Source organism: Clinocottus analis, unplaced genomic scaffold, assembly GCF_023055335.1.
Source record: "Clinocottus analis isolate CAN_PGR_092001 unplaced genomic scaffold, fCliAna1.0.p SCAF_13, whole genome shotgun sequence".
Taxonomy (NCBI): Eukaryota; Metazoa; Chordata; class Actinopteri; order Perciformes; family Cottidae; genus Clinocottus; species Clinocottus analis.
In genome coordinates, this window is record NW_027175854.1 from 174,646 (window position 1) to 195,207 (window position 20,562).

Here is a 20,562-nt window from a genome sequence, read left to right on the forward strand (position 1 = left end):
TCGATTGAGGATTCAAACTCGCGTCCGTCAGCCGTTTGTTTGTAATCTGAAAATGGCCGACGTGTCATTCAGCGTAATATTATCGCCAATTTCACAGGTTGGGATGCATTTTGTACTCCGCTGTGCCGACGTAACATCTTTGGACTTGTGACCCCCAGTTTATTAATTTTTCACCTCTTTCTTTAAGTCATATTGTATATAACAACAATCCAACAATGCAATAACAACTTTATTGCACTCAGACAGGGAGGCAAGCTACTGCAGCGGGTCGGCCATGCTGGGACGCTCCCAGTCTCCAGTAATGAAACCCGGTATAGCTCATCTGAATCAGGTGATGTTCTTCTTCAATTCTTTTACAAGGACCTTCTCGTTTCTTTGACTCCGTGCTGTTTTAATGAATCATTCTTTTGACATTGTCAGGTTGAAAAAACAAAATGAAGAAAAAAAATAATAATATCTGTTTCACGCTGATCTCAAAGCTTCAGGCTTCTTTCAAATGAAGTCAAAACAAATGCAAGAGAAAAAGAAAAAGACAAAAAAATACTGAAAGCTGTTACTGTAAACACAACATTTTAAAGGAACTGTGTATGTAAAAATAGTATATGTATGTGATTGAAAATAAACAAAATCTTTGATCTTGGGCGACAGTGTACACGTTTATTATTTCCTGGAGTCATTTATTTGTGTCATTTATATGTTTATGGGTGAAAACAAGCATGAAAGCAAGTGCACTGCCTTTCTGAAGGAGTTTAATATAAAATATAAAGATGAATAGCTTTGTTTACTATCACATATTTCCATAAACCTTTCATACCTTCTCTGCTTGTGTTTGGTAGTTATGGTGAATATTGGCAGACTTTTCCACCAGTTGAAACACATCCTATCAGCCATCTTGTTTCATTTTTATGATGCTGTTTCATTTAATTTAAATATTTGCGACCACATTAAAATAATTATATGTTTCTATATGTCATGCCAAATACCTCATTATCATACAGCACTCAATTGGAGTAATAATAATAATAATAATAGTAATAATAAGAATACGAGCACAATCATTTCATGGTTCCGGCTTCAACTGCACATTTTGCATCATAAATATTATTTATTTAATGTTGATAATGAAAATAGTAATTAGTTCTAGTTCTGAAATCTACTCATGAATAAATACAAGTTATGAGAGACTCTAAAAGTAAATAACAGACTCAAATAAAAAGTGTTTTTATTATTCATAATTAGTTCTTTTGTGTATCAAGCATCATGTCATGAACATTTCCCCCTGGCTCCGCCCCCTCCGGCCCCGTGACCACAATCCTTTGTGGTGAACAGAACTCGGTGCCGCTGTCGGCTCGGCTGGAGCCCGTTATTTCCCGGTGGAGGAGCAAAGTGAGACGAGCCGGCTCCTCCTTCCCTCCCTCATGTGTCACATGCCACATGCCACATGCCACATGTCACATGTCACATGTCACATGTCACATGCCACATGCCACATGTCACATGCCACATGCCACATGTCACATGCCACATATCACATGTCACATGCCACATGTCACATGCCACATGTCCTGCACCGGGCAGCAGCAGGTGGACATGGGACCTGGTCTGCAGAGGAGCCGGCAGCAGCTTCTTTTGGGAGTTTTGTACCTGTCAGCGAATCCACAGCGCGTGTGTGTGTGTGTGTGTGTATGTGTGTGTGTGTGTGTGTGTGTGTGTGTGTGTGTGCATTTGGCTTGAAGCTACATAAACACGTATAAAGACGTCAACGATATGCAGTCACGTTACAGACGTTCACGTCTTGTACACCGGCCTCGAGCGCCATCTTGCTCACTGAACTTAAATCTGGTTTGCTCAGAGGAAGACGGCAGCTACGCGTCTCCTCAGAGGGAACAATTTGTCGACTGAAATTCAAAATGCACTCATTTTTATTTGATCTGGGATTTGTGCCAATGACCCATCGTGCAAGTCTTCAAATGCATCGTTTGCTCATCGCAACACATTCCTCAATCCCAACACGTGCTATACCATCTGCAGATTATCTATAAAATATTTACATTACAGGCTCTTGTTTTGGTCATGGGGTGAAGCACGGGCACACGTGCAGGGCGTGTCACACGGTACGGGGCGTGGCACACGGTACGGGGCGTGTCACACGGTGCAGGATGTGTCACATGGTAAAACATCGACCGACAGAACATTCAGTACCACCTCGCTGAGACTTAACAAACACGTAAGTGCAAGGATAAATCTTAATATAAAACATTGATAACTTTGCTTAAATACCAGATAAACATGTGAGGATCACTTCTCCTTTCTTTTTACACACGTATGACAGTATTTTCTATCCGCATCGTTTCCTTCTATATGTACATGAGCAGATACAGAGTCACATAGACAAGAAGATGTTTTTGGTTAGATTTTTAAAAGTGAATTATGACCTTTAACCTTTCTGAACATTACTCAATAGTCCTGTGTATCATAGACCATGGTGCACTGGGGTGTGTCTGCTGTTTAAATAACGCTGTATTTACAGATGTCAGTCCGGCATCACTCCAGGTGATGTCTACATTTATAAAGGCGGCTTCCATTGCAGCCACGCCTCCTGTTTCTTAAATTAAAACATGCCGTTAACCTTTAGCAATGCAACTTCCCGACTCCTCCCCTCAACACCCAAATCCTGTTTGGAGGCCTCGCATTGTCCTCGTCATAACCCGTCTCCCCGCCTGCCTTCACTGTATCCAGATGTTTCGGTCGGGTCGGCGGGGGTCGGCGGCCGGGCTGTTGCCGGTCGCGGTGAGGTCACTGAACGTGGAGAAAAACTGCTCCATCTCCTTCTGCAGCGTCTGGTTGCGCCGCTCGGCGTCGTCCTTGGCGCGCTCAGCGTTGCGCAGCTTGATCTCCGCCATGGTGTACTTCTTCCTCTCCTGGTCCAGCTCCTCGTGGAGGCCCACCATCTCCGTCTCCAGCTCCAGGTTACGCTGCTCCAAGCTGAGGAGGAGGAGGAGGAAGAAGAGGTAGAGGAGGAGGAAGAGGAGGAGGGGGAGGAGGAGGAAGAAGAGGTAGAGGAGGAGGAAGAGGAGGGGGAGGAGGTAGAGTGCATGGTTAGGGTTTAAGGTAGTTTTTTTTTTCTTTTTAAGAAACCTTTATTAATCCCACAGTGGGGGATTATTCTCTGCATGTCATCATCCTCAGTAATGAAGGAGCTTTGTGCTGCGGTGAAGCTCTGAGCCTTCAGTGCCTTGCTCAAGGACACTTCAACATGAAACTATGGGGAGAAAACAGGGACCCAACCGGCTTCCTTGCTCATCTTTTTTGCCGAATATGAGTTATTTTTTGCACATGTATAACTTTATGTGCATTGTTTTAACAAAGTGATTGCACATGTTATTAGTTTTTGTCAGATGGAGCAATCTGGTTCACTTGAGATTTACATTTTCTTTAATCTCTTAATTAAAACAGCATGATGGAGGAGTCTCAACAAGCTGGACCATCTTGTTTCCATGTTGTTGGGGCGGTGGAACATTTTGCTTCCTCAAAGTGGAGACAGAAAACGTTTGAGAGCCTCAGGTTTAAGGTTGACGGCGTTCACACGACGGTGCCGAGCCGGAGCAGTCTCACCACAAAGCCCTCACCTCTTTATCCTGGCCTCGTACTCCGTCTTCTGCTTGTGCATCTCCTGCTTCAGGCCGGCCACCAAGCTGTGCAGCGCGCTGTGGCCGCCGGCTCCGTTACCGACGGAGAAGCTGTCGCTGTTGCTGCTGCTGCTGGTCCCCTGACTGCTCCTCGCCGCTCCGCCGCCGCTTCCTTCTCTGTTGCTGTTGCTGCCGTCGCCTCCTCCGTTGGACTGGGGCCCCTCGTCCAGGTCCTCGTAGTGAGCGCCGTAGAAGTCCTGCTCGGGGCAGGTGGTCGTGGAGGAGCGACAGGAGGTGGAGTTGTCGGGAAGAGAGATTTCGCAGGAGGAGGTGGACCAGGTGGCGCTGTCCACGCTCTGCTTGTCCTCGTGGCTGCTGTTCAGACACGCGTTGGCGACCTGGTTCTGCTGCTGCAGGTTGTGCTGGTTCAACTGGACGTTGTCGTACGTGGACAGGCGGTTCTGGTTGGTCGTCTGCTCGCAGTCGCGCGCCCGGCCGCTCTCGCGCAACGTCACGCAGCCGTTCGGTACCCAGAGGCCGTTGCGGCCGTTCACGCCGCCGCCGCCGCCCGCGTCCGTGCTGCCGCAGACGCCCATGCGCAGGACCCCGGTCCCGCTCCCGCCGGAGCCGCTTCCGCCCGTCACGCCGCCGGTGCCCATTTTCGTGCCGGAGCCCTTGAGCGTCCCGCCGCGGCGCGCCGGTAGACTCCCGCCGCCGTTGAAAGTCGGGCTCTTGTCGTGACTGGGGTCCGACGAGGGCGAGGAGCTGAAGGAGCCGTTGGTCACGATGCCGCTGCCTTTGCTGAAGGCCGGGTTCTTCTTGATGGTCAGCGGCGGACTGCGGGCCACGTCGAAGCGCCCCGCGGTGCCGCCGCGAGGGCTCGCCGAGCGCGGGGAGCCGGCGTTGTCCACCGGCCGGCGGTGCGAGGGCGACTCGGGCGCCTCCCAAACACACAGCCGCGCCGCCGGCGCGTTGTTGTTCTCGGCGTTTTCAGACACGGCGGTGATGGCGGAGGCTCGCCGCCGCGGCTCCACGTTGTTGTTGACCAGCTCCAGGGCCGCCGGGCTGTCCGCATCCGCAGGGAAGAGCACGTCGTGACGGCCGATCAAGACGGCCATGAGCTGCTGGACCAGAACCGTACCTGAGGACACGAGACCGCTCACTACTGAGAACATGTTCCTTATTTAAAGGCACAGACGTCACAAACGAGCGGCGAGCACACAGACCTTCCATGATGGCGACTGGATCCTCCACCTTCGGCCGCAGGATGTTTGGACCGAAGACCGTGGCCAAGTTCTGGACGCTCATTTTATTCACTCCTGAATACGACTGGACTTCATCGAGGAATCTGACAAGAGACACAAGAGAAACGTGTTCAGTGATGATCAGAACCGGATGTCAATCATTTTAATATTCATCTGTTAATACCTGCAGATGTACGTGAGCAGGTTGTAGTTCACTGGAGGTAAGTTTTCCACAAGCTTTCTCAACTCCTTCATGCCCTGCAGGTGATGCAGAAGCTTTTTAGTGGAAGTGGAAGAAAATAAAATGTGAATACATTCAAGCTTAAAGTTATGATAAAATATGAGCAAATACAACAATCACACCCACAAAGAAAATGTTGCACACATTAAAATAATTATATTAAAACTGAAAGAGCATCAAGGTTGTTTTTTTTAAAGAAAGCTACGATTAGTTTTTTAAAGGAACAAACACATAAAAAGATTTGTCATCTGAAAACAATGAGTATTAATTATTCACATGGCTTTCTGTTCAAAGAGATGTTTATTCTCTCAGATGAGGGAATGTGTTTGTCTTCATGACAGGAAGTAGTGTTGCACTGGTTCAGATCAAAATAATAAACAAAATGTGTAGATACTTTGAATTCATATGTTTTTTTAGACCATCAACCTGCTGCAATACTCCGTCATGAACCTTTTCAGGAATATTCAGCATTCTGCTTACTTATGTCTCCTTTAATTAAAATGTATTTGACTCCTTCTCCTCCTTTAACGCTGGAGACGTTTAAACTAAACATAAAATAACACGGAGTCACAGACGTGGGCTCTCAGTGGACAGATGTTCCTCTGAGAGGAAGCATCGTTTTCTTCATGGTGTGAAAGTGAAATCTTTGAGTCTTTTGAGCGGCGGCAGCTCTCAGGCCACCGAGCAGGTCCATGACTCATGAGAGTCAGAAGAACATAAAGCAACTATCACGGTGCAGGAGAGCAGAGCGCCGTCTCCTGCCTCTTTCCCACCATTTCGTCATCTTTTCCCAGCAGCTTGGTGCAGGACAGGAAGTCGTGGTACTTGTGGAAGGGGACGACGGGCTCCGGCAGCTCTCTGAGATACAGCTTCAGCAGGGAGGCGACTGTGTGCACATCTGTGTTACTGCACAGGGCGAAGACGGAGGAGGAAGAGGAAGAGGTTATTTAGTATTAAGAGTCTGTGGCACGGAGGCAAACACATCATTCACACTCTGCAGAAAGAACAAACCACGTGAAGACCACGAGCAACATGAAACCATCAGTCTACATGAGATAGTTGGGCTCGCTGCAGAACTTCATGGAGGAGAATCACACGTTTTAGGAAAAGACAGAAAACAGTTCAGAAGAGGATTTCCACTCCGGCTCGAATGAGCCAGCGAGGCGGCTGAGAGGCAGGAAGGAAGCAGGAAGGAGGCAGGAAGGAGGGAGCAAGGGAGTCAGCAAGGTGAGGAGACACGGTAGAGACAGAGGAGGGTGGAGCTGTTGTTCCTGCATACTTCATGTATTTCTCTCATCCTGCGTTAAAGGATGAAGAACGTCACATTTTAAATAAATTGCTCATTAAAATGAATTCCTTTCATTGGTCTGAACAATCGATTTTGCGTCTGAGGGCAAAGTTTACATCTGGAGTTTGACTTCGACACAGGAATTCACCCTGTTGGATATATAATACAGCAAACTATCTTCAGGGCATTTAGTGTTCAGGAAAAAATAAAACTATCCCACCCGATTTTATGCGTTTGAAAATTGATACTCAAAGTATCGCGATGATATCGTATCAGGACTTAAGTATCGTGGCCGTATTGTCTCGTGGGACCTCCGGTCGGGATCCGCTTCCTGTTTCCTCACCAATCAAAAGAGGGTTTTTCTCCGCAGTCGAAGGCGTCCTGCAGCTCTTTGACCAGGTTGGCCTGTCCGGGCATCCTGAAGAGGCCCTCCTCCTGCAGGCCCCACCGCCGGATGAAGTCCACACACTGCTCCACCAGCATGGGGGCCGGCTTGTTCCCAAAGCGACGCTCATAGCGCACAGTTTCCTCCAGCTTCTGCCCGAAGATCCCTGAAACACACAAGGTGACGGCACGGCGTTAATGAATGGCCTCAAAAGAGTTTCACTCGTATTTGAACCTTTCTTCACTGTGATGAACGTGGTTCATGTTCTTTTATTCACTATGTGGGAACCAGGCTGCAGTGAGTTTCTTAATGTCTTTAACAGATAAACACACACAATGTGTTTCTCTTCACAGCCAACATCACAAATTATAGTTTAACCTTTTAAAATATCAATACTATTTTAAATCCCGAGGACAAAAGAGCTTTTCTTCAAAAGAATTAGCAAAACCAACGGCCTTGCATCTGCAGCTGAAAGCACATGAAAGAGAAGAGTTAAAGTTGACTGAAAATAATAATAATAACTCTGCTGAGGCTGGATCGACCAAAACAATGTGTACACCCACAAAGCCTCAGTCTGATGATCACATCTCAAACCTCCGCCGAGCAGCTCTGGCCTTCGTGTGAGGAAGCAGCGTTCAGAAAGGAAAGAAAAGCCTGATTTCCACTTGCAGCCGTCTCATGTGGACGCAACTCAAGACGGGATTAACGCAGCCTTTCCTGGGAGATTTGGATCTGCATACTTTTCCGGTCTCCAGAGACAGACAGAGGCGACTCACACACACACACACACACACACACACACACACACACACACACACACACACGGTGGCGTACGGCCGAGTGTTCACGTGCTTTTAACAGCGTTGGAGAGAAAGAAGCAACACGTGAAATCAAATTGTTTAAGGTTTAAGGTTTTTGCAGCTTTTCAATAAAATCATCAAGCTGCTTTTTTCGCCCCGTCGTGTTTCGGCACCGTGAGACACTCTCACCCCTCCTGAGGCCGATCGTGAGCTTCTGCAAGAAGAGCCCATCAATGCATCTGTAACGCGATAACACACCAGAGCTGCAGACGTTAACGTGGCTGCAGTCCAGCTTTTACCCCAAAAAGACTTTGTTTTTTTGCAGTTTGGGCAGAAAGGAAAATAAAAAACGATGCAGAATAAACGAGAGGCATCAGGTTAAGAGCAACGTTCACTTCCATCTCACAGTCAACGTTTTTCTCCCGTCATCTTTCGTGGGAAAAGCTGCAGCTCAGAAATGTAAAAGTCTCTCTGGTCTTGGTCCTCAGGGTCAGCAGCTTCAGGGCTTTTCCTCTTCAGTCTTCACAGCAACACAAATGAGACACAACTGTAAAACAGAGAAACATCTGAAGCTGTGGATCCATTTCCTCACTGTTGGACCAGAGAGAGAAGTCAAACTCCACAGAGGGAAGAGAGATGAACTTCAGAGAAGAAGCAGCAGTGACGGGATGAAAATGAGGCCATGAGTCTGGGAATGTTTTCCCTGAGTCACATGTAACTGTGTGTGTGTGTGTGTGTGTGTGTGTGTGTGTGTGTGTGTGTGTGTGTGTGTGTGTGTGTGGGAAGCAACGATGAGCAGCACGCATGTGTGTTGACATGTTTGCTGGCTTGTAGCACAACTACAAAGACTTCAGCACACAAGAGAGACATCTCCCCTCTCACACACACACACACACACACACACACACACACACACACACACTGAACCGAAGCCTCATGAGAAGCAGAAGGAAGGGAAACACTTCACTGTGACGTCACAGTAAGGACTTTACGTTGAAAGAGGTTCAGACTGGAGCAGACATGACACACTGACTGAAGGAAAACACATGAAATCTCTCATGTCGGCTCTGGAGGACATGAAGTGTTTCAGCGTTAAGAACACTTCAAACACTTCACATCTTTAATCCAACAGCAACCACAGCGCAAACTAAACTGTAAAAACAAACAACGGGTAATTACCATGAAATAAATCCCCAAAGATCCAGATGGCGAGGCCACAACTGCACATGACCTCAAGCTCTCTCTCTCTGGCCAGTAACTCATTCATTCATTCATTCATCCATTCAGTATCATACAAGTGTTCAGCAGACCTTTGGCAGCTCAAACCCGGCTTCATTTTGGGGATCTGCCCTCGCTGTCCGTCACTCTCTCAACACAAATGTGTGACCTCACTTCAGAGGCACGAACCGGCCAATCAGGGCTCAGCTCAAGTCTGCTGCTGCTGCAAAATGTGAAAGCCTGCAATGTGTGTGTGTGTGTGTGCTCTGTGTGTGTGTGTGTGCTCTGTGTGTGTGTGTGTGTGCTCTGTGTGTGTGTGTGTGTGTGTGCTCTGTGTGTGTGTGTGTGTGCTCTGTGTGTGTGTGTGTGCTCTGTGTGTGTGTGTGTGTGCTCCCATTTGGAGCCACCTTTCTTGTGGCATCTTTGACAAATGGCTCGTCCTTTTGAAGAGCAGTCAACCGCGATCAATATCAAACTCCCCGCACTGCAAACACAGGGCCGGCTCGGCCTCGCCCCCTCCACCGTGTCACACAGAGGGCCGGCTCGGCCTCGCCCCCTCCACCGTGTCACACAGAGGGCCGGCTCGGCCTCGCCCCCTCCATCGTGTCACACAGAGGGCCGGCTCGGCCTCGCCCCCTCCACCGTGTCACACAGAGGGCCGGCTCGGCCTGTCCGCTCTCAAATGCCGCACTTGTGCCCCGCTCGAAAAAACACAATGTGGGACAATGGCAGCCTGGAAAGTCACTAGCGGGACTTAGCACTTAGCACTTAGCATTTAGCATTTAGCTCTTAGCGACAACCACAGCGCCGTGCACTTCAGCTGTGAGTTACAGCGCACGTGATGACATCACCGGTGTTTTTGTTGTTTTCTTTGACATATGGAACTGATTTGAGCACGTTGATGCCCTGCAGGCATTGAAGAGGAGGGATGGAGACAACCAACAGGATGAAGACGCAGACGCAGAGTGTGAAGTCAAGACATTCCTCACATTGTAGTGATGCAACCAACATGTGGCGGGACACACACCACCTGGACTACCACATGCAGGAGGCAACCTGCTGATTCATACGACAACGGACTCGCTTTAGAAACAACTTTCAACATGTAGTAGTACATGTAGTAGTACATGTCGTACTACATGTCGTACTATATGTAGTAATACATGTAGTACTACATGTAGTTGCTCATACGGCCCTAGCAGAGCCGGCGCTGATTGAAAGCACACATTTATCGGTCCTGCAGCGTCTTGACAAGTCATCCAAACGGACGACAAACTCTGCAGATGTCATGAGCCTCGAGAAGCGGCACATCAACACACACAGGTTGTGCACACTGACCTCCACCGAAAGGGGCCCAGATGACCCTGCGGATGGTCTTCACCCAGTCCTCCATGTCGTTCTGGGTGCTGGCCATGAGAAGGTAGGTCTCATGGTTGGCTGTCATCCGCTCTCTGTCTCCCCCTGTTCACGGAAAGAGAGACAAACAGGGATGAGCTCAACGTCCTGTCGGCCGGAACGACCACACATTCAACATCTTCTGGGATGAAACTCTGAACACACACCGAAGTACACAACAAGTAAAACATGTTTTGAACGGAGGATGAGTCCACAACTCAATACAGCACCGCGATATTCTGCGTGGCGATATTATATCAATACACAGAAGCCGAGTATTGATCTTTCATTTTATTAACTCTTAATGTTTTGGGAAAAAAATAATAAAATCTATTTATTTTGTGTGGACAAAGTTTTCCTTTGGGGACAATTTGCAGTTGATTTTTTTAATAAATTGCATTATATGGCGATACTCAGCACATGGTGATAACATCAAATACTTCTGCATGTTTTCTCACATCTTGTGTTTCAATATGCAAATGAGGCGGCGTCCTCTGAAATATTTGCTCATTTGCAAACTTTTCCTGAACAGAAATATGAACGAGAGATGAAGCGTGTGGAAATATAGTTTGTTGACCGAATTAGAGACAAATATTTTTCTTACAAAGAGAATCTGAGATATCTTTTTCTACCTCCTCATGAAGGTGAAAACACTGCCAGCAGCCACAGAACAGTTTCCCACGTGTACAGAAATACAACGCTGCAGAAACAAAGTGTGGAAACCTTCAGAGATGCAGAGAGGAATGGAAGTGCAAAGTTTGGAGAATGTAAATACAACTGAAGTGGAACTTTCTGTCTCACAGCCTGAAAAACAAATTAATTCAAAGAAGACGTCCTTTAAGATAAGTATTGTTAAATGTCATGTTTTTTGCAACAGCGTAAAGAAATTGTTGCTCATGAATATCACCAATAATCTTCCCCATTTCATTATTGACGATAAGACAACAGTTGTTTTCTATTGTTGAACAGTTATGTTTCAATATGCAAATGAGGCCTCAGCTAACGCTAACCTCACTGCAGACATCAAAACACAACAGCTGAGTGTTTTGGATGTTTTCTTCCATGTCGAAGCAAAACAGCCCAAAACTCTGAAAACAGCCGAGCGCTGAAAGCACGATGTTTACCTGTGTGACCTCTGAGTGACCGGCACGCCGCTGACCTTGAGCGCCCTCTGATGACATCATGATGTACTACGACTCAACCAGAAACACGGTAACTTTGAACAGGCGCGCCGCCCTTTACACTCTCCTCCGGTGATGAATCAAAGCCTCATCTGTGAGTGGAAGTGTGTGTTCCATGAGAGCAACACAACTGCAGCACAACGGCCACGAGCTCGCTGCCGCCATGCGACACCCGACAGCCCGCAGTGGAGGGTTTGAGTCTGGCTGCAGGGTTACGATGACAACAGAACCATTCATGTCCGCTCCACTTCATCCACAGCGGGATGAAACACACAAACACACAAACACACAAAGAAACAAACAAACAAGGACCGGTGTCATGTGCAGAGATGCACCTGCTCTGTTAAAGGAAGAGACGAGCGACTGAGAGACCAATGCTGTTGCACGGCCGCTGAATTATTCATGACTTTGACCAGCGGGATCCTGCTCCATGGATTGTGTTGCAGGAGATGTGTGTGTTGCATATGAAACATATTTATAGACTGCGACAACACAACATGACACTTTATCAATAGGAAGTCCTCACGAGTGAGAATGAAGGAAGACACCTGAGATGTTTTCAGCAGCAAAACAAAAGATCCATTTAGTTTTTAAAGCGCAAAGCATTAGAAAAACTACAACACAAACATGTTGTAGACACTTTAGTACTCGTGTGTCAACACATGATTCAGATGTAAAGTCATTATGATCACGCGTTGCTCCGACAACAAGTCCACATGTGAACCAAGAGAAACGATCCAGACTCACAGAGAAATGGGAACGTTTTCATCTGGATGACTCGGCTGAACGTAAAGCCTCACTTTGACTCTGACGCTGTCGTCTTCATGAGCAGACGAGCAGCAGATGTCAGTGTTTGCCTCCAGTGTCATTCTGCATGTCCACAATGTTCACACACGCTGTACACACAGGCAGTGTGGCGAGGGCGATGCCTCACCTTGTGGGAATATGAGGATGCATCTATCGCCTGGGTTTTGTGTGTGAATCAGTCAGTGTTGGTCCCGTTTAACGATCCTGAACATTACTTTTACGACACATTCTTCACATTTCCAAACTGCTCACGATGACTTAATGTCACCACAAGACGACATCATTGGGCAATTCATTGATTGGACAAATGTTCCAGCTTTTCAAAAGTGAAATATCCATTAAGAGTAAAATATAGCATTTTGTTTTTTATATTTTGTGGAGACAACAAATTAAAAAAAACACATCCAGCAGATTGAGATTATATATTCATGAGTTGAAGGCGTAAATAAAGCAGTAACAATAAAATGTCTGCACTTAAAAGACTAATCAAGACAAAATGATCCATTATGAACGTGTGATTTTTATTCGCTTAGCTTTTTTTAAATAACAGAGAAACTCTAAACTTTGAAAGTCACAGTTTCACGATGTTGTAATAAAACAGATGAATGTTGCATGAAGTGTCCAAACATCACTGCAGCCTGCACGTGCACAACATCCACCAACACACACACACACACACACACACACACACACACACACACACACACACACACACACACACACACACACACACACACTCCCATCAGAGACACAAGTGGAAGTTTTGACCCATATCGTGATCTGACATCACGTCCTTCCTATAAATAGCAGCTGACCCTCTGCTCCCGATCCAGTGATTAGCCACCCCCCGCCGCTGACCCCTCAGCCCATTGATTACAGCTGAGGAGACGCGATTGATCCCCTCGCGCCGATCACATCCGGGGCTTTTAATCTCGCGGAACAACATGAGTGTTGTTGGCTGTTTGAACAATTCCGCCTCTCAGCAACAGAAACAAAGAGGCAGCTTCAGCTCACCTCTCACGCGCGCGGGGCTCACATCCACAATGTCACTTCTCTCTCGTGCGCGCGCTTCTCTTTAAACCTGCGACGCGCAACAGATTCCCACCGGAGCCGTTTGTCACCACAGCGACGCACCGAGCCGCTGATCTCCCGGCGGCGCGCTCACTTCCCCCCGCGCACGAGAGCCGCTCTCCGGCCGCGCGGAGCAGCTGCGTGGCTGCGCGGGACCGCGCGTCACGCTCACGGCAACAAACCCGCAAGTGCTGTCGGGTGACAAACTCATACAATACCGGATTTAATGCAGAGACGGGGAGAGGAAGAGCATATCGACGTGTGTGTGTGTGTGTGTGTGTGTGTGTGTGTGTGTGTGTGTGAGAGAGAGAGAGAGAGAGAGAGAGAGAGAGAGAGAGAGAGAGAGAGAGAGAGAGAGAGAGAGAGAGAGAGAGAGAGAGAGAGAGAGAGAGAGAGAGAGAGAGAGACCACCAGGGCCGCTCCAAGCTTTTTAAGGGTCTGAAGCAAACCAGTCCAAAGTCCATGTTCCTCCTGGAAACGCTGGTATATTTTTGAAGAAGGGCTTTACATTTACAAAGGAGAATTAATCTCCTGAAGAAAAAGAAGTGGGCAGTTTCATTTTAGTACACGTTACTCAAAAAGAGGTAAATTGTGCATTTATTGTGGACTATTTTGAGCTGTGTGTTGATACATGTTTGCAGCGGGCACCAGCACGGTGTGCAGGGAATAAACTGTTCATGGTGGTGAAGTTACAGGACACCGCTGTGAAGCTGACGGAGGTGTTTTCAGTCATTTTCAGAGCTTCATGGCACAAATGAATATGTTATGTCAGGTTATGGCCACACAGGCAACTTATTAATATTCTTGGTCGTGTTGGTCTTCTCATGTGAGAGAATATAAAATATTACCATGCTTATCCTTAAAGCGAGGTAACGACAAAAAATGACCCCAAAAAAAAGCACAAACACTTATAAAGTATAATAAACAGTAATAAAGTATAATTAAACTGATCCAAACTTGTTTAATTAACTGTTCAGTACCATTATTGTCCTCTAGTGCAACAGGAAACATTTAGATTTCCACAAAAAAACCACCTACAGAACATCTATGCATACTTTCATAGCCAGGAGGCAATATTCAAATATAAAAACAGAATGATGACAACGACATAAAGCTGACATTGTGTTGTTCTGGAGGGTTCCCACCAATTAAAGAAGCCTTGTGTCTATTTACCTACAATCTCAGGTTACGTGTCACAGCAGGTGCAGGCTATTTTTGCAGTAGTTTATTAGGCCGTGCGTGTGCAAAAATACACTTTCTTGTAAAACGTGTGCTTTGTGCAACGAGCACTGTTTGTCAAAACATGTCACCCTGCTTTTAAAAAGTGCTCTCACTCTCTAACAGACAGTGAGAGCACGTTTGGGCATCTGGTCAAGTGTTTGCCGGACGGATTTCCACGGTGACACCAATTAGTCACGTCGGCCAGTTTGCCGCACAAAAGTGTCACATTTGCATCGATTGTCATGCAAAAGCGGTTGTGATTCCCTGGTGTCCCGCGAGGGCTTTTGTCCACGTTTCAAACCAATGGGCTGGTTCTGTTTCCACGAGCTGCGTAAGAGGCAGCGGTTCCTTTTGGAAACAACAGCCGTGAAGCTATTAAACAAGCGAGCGACGGGATTAAAGAGCATACCAGGGCTGTTACAACACACTGCTGTTCGCCTGCCATTTCCTGTTGATGCTCAGCATTCTTCCACAGTGGCTGAATTGTCTACTGTGTTTATAAAGACAGGGAGATATGTCAAACCCACTTAGCACACGGGCTACTTCCTCAAAGCTTCTGGACCTGTGAGAGCGCTGGTCCCCAGGTCTCCTCATGGATGACAGAGCTGTGGCCTTGCACCCGGCGTTCTCGGTATAAATAATAATCTTAGCACATTTACACATCCCAAAGACAGATCAAAATCAGGGCCAGCAGATGGCTGCAGATGCTTTGGTGGGCTGTTTGAAGCAGGCGACAATACAAGTGTCAACCAGATGACACCACCTGTCTCTGCATGCACGTCAAGAGCAGTCAGGGGAGCGGAGGTGTGTGACCAGCAGCTTCATTTACCCACCAGAGGAGTTTACGGGAACAGCAGACGAAAGCAGCAGCTGCAATAATGGAGTCATCACTTTGTGCGTGACGTACGGCTATAAACTGCTCGCTTTAATGAAAGTGGAGCGTTTGCATACTCGGCAAAGATCCGACCCTTTTCTATCGGACCTAATGCTATTTCTCCTCCAAAGTGCTGCAACTGAAACTCATGTGTAGCCTCATCACACACACACACACACACACACACACACACACACACACACACACACACACACACACACAGCATTCTCAGATAGCTCTTGCAGCATTGTCTCCTGATGTCAGACACACGCAGGTCAATCAATGATTTGTCTGCTGAGTACAATCACTAACAGATAATCAGAGAAAAGCAGAGCCTCATTCCTGGGAAGAACAAATATTAGCTTTTTAATCCCTGCAACGTTCACAGATGTCGGGATTTCGGTCTATTGAGCGTCAGCGACAGAACGATAAAAGCCCTGAGCTCAAATATCATCTTGTCGCCTGTAGGAAGAGACGTCTGTCCACTGAATAAAATGCCTGCCGGCTCCACTTTCACAACTCATCTCCCAGCTGTGGCGCTGCTTCCTTCAGGTTTTATTCTCCAGCACACTATTCTCCGACTCGCTCTCCTTGAAAAACTAAGTCCTGGCTTCTTAGACGAGACCAATCCCAGCCGAGGTTTGTTGCCGGAGCGTCAAGGAGACAGATCTTCACCTAAAGCACGAAGGTACCTGAAGAGACAACCGTGACAGCTGTCACAATCCCCCCGATTCAGCACGCCGCAGCACGCCGCTGCAAACTGTATAAACTCAGCGGTTAACAATAGTCAGCGTGACGGAGGACTGAGGAAGGATTCTGCTTTCACCTTGAGACTCACTTGTGAAGAAAAGTTCAGGGAAAAGAGAACATGGCACACCCTTTATCCTTCCTGCTGAATTCCTCTTCACAGTTCTCTCTGGTTCCAACGTGACGGCTTAGTTTACTAAACTTCTGCTATTTACAGACAGGAAGCTCTGCTCCAACTGCAAGATGCTGCAGCATCCTCGGAGGCGGATGGTTCATGCGATCAACCTCTAAACTGTGTGCAGCGTTAAACAAAGGAAATATACCACAACATGAGTTTCTCCTTCTATTAAATTACTTCTGATTCATAACCAGAAGATATCCCTGATTACCTCACATCCTCTCTCCTCTAACCTTTCTGTTATTTATTGCCGTCCTGTCTTTGACCATCTGTGTGGGGTTCAAAGAGCCAACAACTGCTCCTTCCAGTTTGACCAGCGGCCTTAATAAGTGGCCGAACCCAGCAGCAGCCGGTCTTCAGCTGACGGCTCAGGAACAGGTGGGAGACAACAAAGGACCCACTGTGCTGTAATCACAAATACCTGCAGCCCCGGTTCACTGCAGCTCTGACAGGAAGTCCTGCAGAACAACACGCAGATAGTCTACAACATGGAGGCGGTTGCACGGGATTTAAAAGAGACGTTGTGCAGATTACAGTTTTAATCCACTGCCACAGGATGCTAGCACGACGTCGTACCTGCTACGATATGAAAATGCTCCTTTGCAAACTGCGTATTGTTCAGTCTGTATTGTCTGTTTTGGCTGAAAGGAGGAGTTGGACAATATGCTGGTGTTCTCCTTCTTGACTTAAGTTAGACAAAAACATTGATACAACTCTCAGATGTGTCCGTTAAATCATGAAACTACAGCCAGGAGACGTTAGCTTAGCTTAGCTTCAAAAAAACCTCCTTAAAACTTCCAAGTTGTTGACTCCTGCTTTTGTACAAGTGTAACAAACACATTGGAGCAGGCTAGCTGTTTCTCCAGTCTTTATGCTAAGCTAACTAGCTCCTGTTCTGTAGTTTCACATTTAACAAACATATGAAGATGATCGATCCTCACAACACGACACAGAGTACACAACTAAACCCATAAAGATATAATATAATAGATAGAATATGTGTCTCTACCTTCAGAGCCGTGCAACATGTGATGCACCTTCAATATTCACCTCAATGCAAGCGCCCAACAACAAACATGGCCGACAATAAACATGGCCAATTTGTTTTCATGTTGCCGGGCCAAAGGAAGAAATATTCAGAATCCTCAAAGGCCGAATACTTTCAGTGGGAAAACTTGTGAAATTGTTCTTCCAGACTTTGATTGTGCTGCCGGCCGAGTGGAGGAAGCAGCTGCTGCCGAGCCAGAAACAATGCAGCTTTAATGCAGCACATGGTTTGATTCCCCCACTGTGTGTGTGTGTGTGTGTGTGTGTGTGTGTGTGTGTGTGTGTGTGTGTGTGTGTGTGTGTGTGTGTGTGTGTGTGTGTGTGTGTGTGTGTGCTCTGTCTTGTCTGTGAGAGTCTTCTTGTTTGCGTGCAGGCAGGGGCAAGTTGAGATTCAATATTGTGTCTAATGATAGTCTTCTCAGAAGTGCGCTCATCATGAGTACCTCCAGCGGGGCAGGAAGTCGCTCGCTCACAGAGCGACGTGGAGAACGTCTCTTCTGTCGTGTGGAGCGATGACGAGGATGTCAAGCGGAAACACAAACTGCTGTTATTTCCTCCTTTTTCCTCTTTTGCTTTCCAAACGGAGGCGTGGCGTTCATGAGCGATATCCCTCCAGATGATCTACATCCTCACCAACGTGCAGCTGTTGCAACCAAGAAGCTCGTGGTTGAGATGCGTCTTCTAAACATGAATCCACTGTGTGACAGGAGGCTCTTCAGGAAACACAGAACACACTGTTACCTTGATGCAGCCGCTGTAAGTCACACAATCTGTACTGTGGTACGCTACGAAAGGCCTGATGAACCACCTCCATGAACCACCTCCATCTCCATGAACCACCTCCATGAACCACCTCCAGGAACCACCTCCATCTCCATGAACCACCTCCATAAACCACCTCCATGAACCATCTCCATGAACCATCTCCATGAACCACCTCCATGAACCATCTCCATCTCCATGAACCACCTCCATCTCCATGAACCATCTCCATGAACCATCTCCACCTCCATGAACCATCTCCACCTCCATGAACCACCTCCATCTCCATGAACCATCTCCATGAACCATCTCCATCTCCATGAACCATCTCCATGAACCATCTCCATGAACCATCTCCATCTCCATGAACCACCTCCATGAACCATCTCCATCTCCATGAACCACCTCCATGAACCACCTCCATGAACCATCTCCATGAACCACCTCCATGAACCACCTCCATGAACCATCTCCATGAACCATCTCCATCTCCATGAACCACCTCCATGAACCATCTCCATCTCCATGAACCACCTCCATGAACCACCTCCATGAACCATCTCCATGAACCATCTCCATGAACCATCTCCATCTCCATGAACCACCTCCATGAACCATCTCCATCTCCATGAACCACCTCCATGAACCACCTCCATGAACCATCTCCATGAACCACCTCCATGAACCACCTCCATGAACCATCTCCATCTCCATGAACCACCTCCATGAACCACCTCCATGAACCACCTCCATGAACCATCTCCATGAACCATCTCCATGAACCACCTCCACCTCCATGAACCACCTCCATGAACCACCTCCATGAACCACCTCCATGAACCCTGGAGGAGGAGGAGTCCCTGAAGGAGGAGGAGTCCTGAAGGAGGAGGAGCCCTGAAGGAGGGGTCTCTGAAGGAGGAGGAGTCCTGAAGGAGGAGGAGACCTGAAGGAGGAGGAGCCCTGAAGGAGGAGGAGCCCTGAAGGAGGAGGAGCCCTGAAGGAGGAGGAGACCTGAAGGAGGGGTCTCTGAAGGAGGAGGAGTCCTGAAGGAGGAGGAGTCCTGAAGGAGGAGGAGCCCTGAAGGAGGAGCTGCTCCTCCATCTTTCTGGCCTGAGTGAGTGAGCACAGCTGAGAGGCTGTGAAAGAGAAAGTGAAGGAGGGGAAGCTTGAAGAGGGGGTTGTGGAGTAGAACACACACACACACACACACACACACACACACACACACACACACACACACACACACAGCTCTCTTAGGGACGGGAACAATACCCAGATGGAGGTTCGGGGCTCGACCTCAGAAGCAAACGTTTTCACGTCTTCACTGTTGACATAATGATATCATGTTTACTGTTGTTCTGTTTACTTTAATGTCTTTATTTGTATACAAGTAGAAGAGCAACGGCCTTGAGAACATGAACGAGGCCATTAACGCTGATTCTGATTCTTTTCTGCTTTAAGACATATATTATTATAATATTCCACATTATTACAACTAGTTTTATATCACTTTGATTTGATATTCAAACATTTTGAATAAACAAGTTCAATTAATTTGAATAAACTGTCAAACTCATAATGAAGCCTTCAATGAAGTAAGTTAAACTAACATGTACATATAAGTATTGAAGACGTTTTATGGATTAAACACAACAATTATTATTAATAATAATAACTGTTACTTGCATTAAAGCGTCTGATTGTTGTGATGAAATGACAACATGAGGTGAACTCTTTAGTTAATTCATTAACTGGTTGATTAACAGCAGAATTAAAAAGTAATTTCAGCAGAAACAGAAACTTTCTCACTTTGCTCCTCAAACTTTGTTTTTCTCTTGGAATCATTGGGAAAGTCAAATCTTTAGGTTTTCACAGATGAAATGATCATTAAAAGAAGTGTTACTGGCAGCTATGGCCTCCATGTGACGACCGTCCATCAGGACATAAAGTCATCAGGTTGACACCAAATCTCACTCTTGCATCACCAAACATCCTGAACTCCAACTAGAACTCCATCCTGGTGACCAGCTGATCTCTGCTGCATCTCCATGTTTCTCAAAGGGGACGAGGGGTGTTGTCCTCTGCAGGCGCCTGGAGGGAGGCGGCGCCGGACAAAGAACGCAGAATAATGTCCACGTGGAGCTGAAGCCTCTGGTGCTGAGAGGTGAAGGAGAGCGTCTTCAATGAGCCGCCATGAGGACGTCCGGTGGCTCCGTTCTGATTCCAAGCCAACTAAATAAAGAGCTGCGTCTGTGTGCTGCTGTAAATATAGACTTATGCAAGAGGGGACTCGATTTCAACTTCAGCAAAAAGGAAACACGGCTCACGACTTGAAGTCCAGATGATCTGGTGTTGGACCAGAAGCCGGAGTCATGGATTAAAAGAGGAGAGACTGAACGGAGGAACGGGTAGAAACGAGGCTGCGTTTGTTCTGTTTGGCTCCACTAAGTCCAAACCTGGATCCAGCGTCTTCC

The 20,562-nt window shown here is 47.1% G+C and overlaps 1 protein-coding gene across 5 annotated transcripts in view; it reads right to left on the minus strand.

Annotated features, from left to right (window-relative positions):
• Nucleotides 1–619: 619 nt before the first annotated feature.
• The window catches only part of arhgap24 (Rho GTPase activating protein 24), a 50,092-nt gene continuing 30,149 nt past the window's right edge, over nucleotides 620–20,562 (minus strand). For 2 of the 5 annotated variants that reach the window (XM_068573681.1, XM_068573682.1), the window contains 7 exons: nucleotides 10,144–10,266; nucleotides 6,746–6,953; nucleotides 5,888–6,020; nucleotides 5,058–5,131; nucleotides 4,856–4,977; nucleotides 3,630–4,770; nucleotides 620–2,985 (listed from right to left, as the gene is read on the minus strand). In XM_068573681.1, the coding sequence (XP_068429782.1) occupies nucleotides 2,727–2,985; nucleotides 3,630–4,770; nucleotides 4,856–4,977; nucleotides 5,058–5,131; nucleotides 5,888–6,020; nucleotides 6,746–6,953; nucleotides 10,144–10,266 (2,060 nt within the window). In that variant the 3' untranslated portion in view covers nucleotides 620–2,726. Of the gene's footprint in view, nucleotides 2,986–3,629; nucleotides 4,771–4,855; nucleotides 4,978–5,057; nucleotides 5,132–5,887; nucleotides 6,021–6,745; nucleotides 6,954–10,143; nucleotides 10,267–11,324; nucleotides 11,448–13,202; nucleotides 13,513–20,562 lie in introns of those variants that run through there. The other 3 variants (XM_068573685.1, XM_068573683.1, XM_068573684.1) reach the window with 3 other exon arrangements.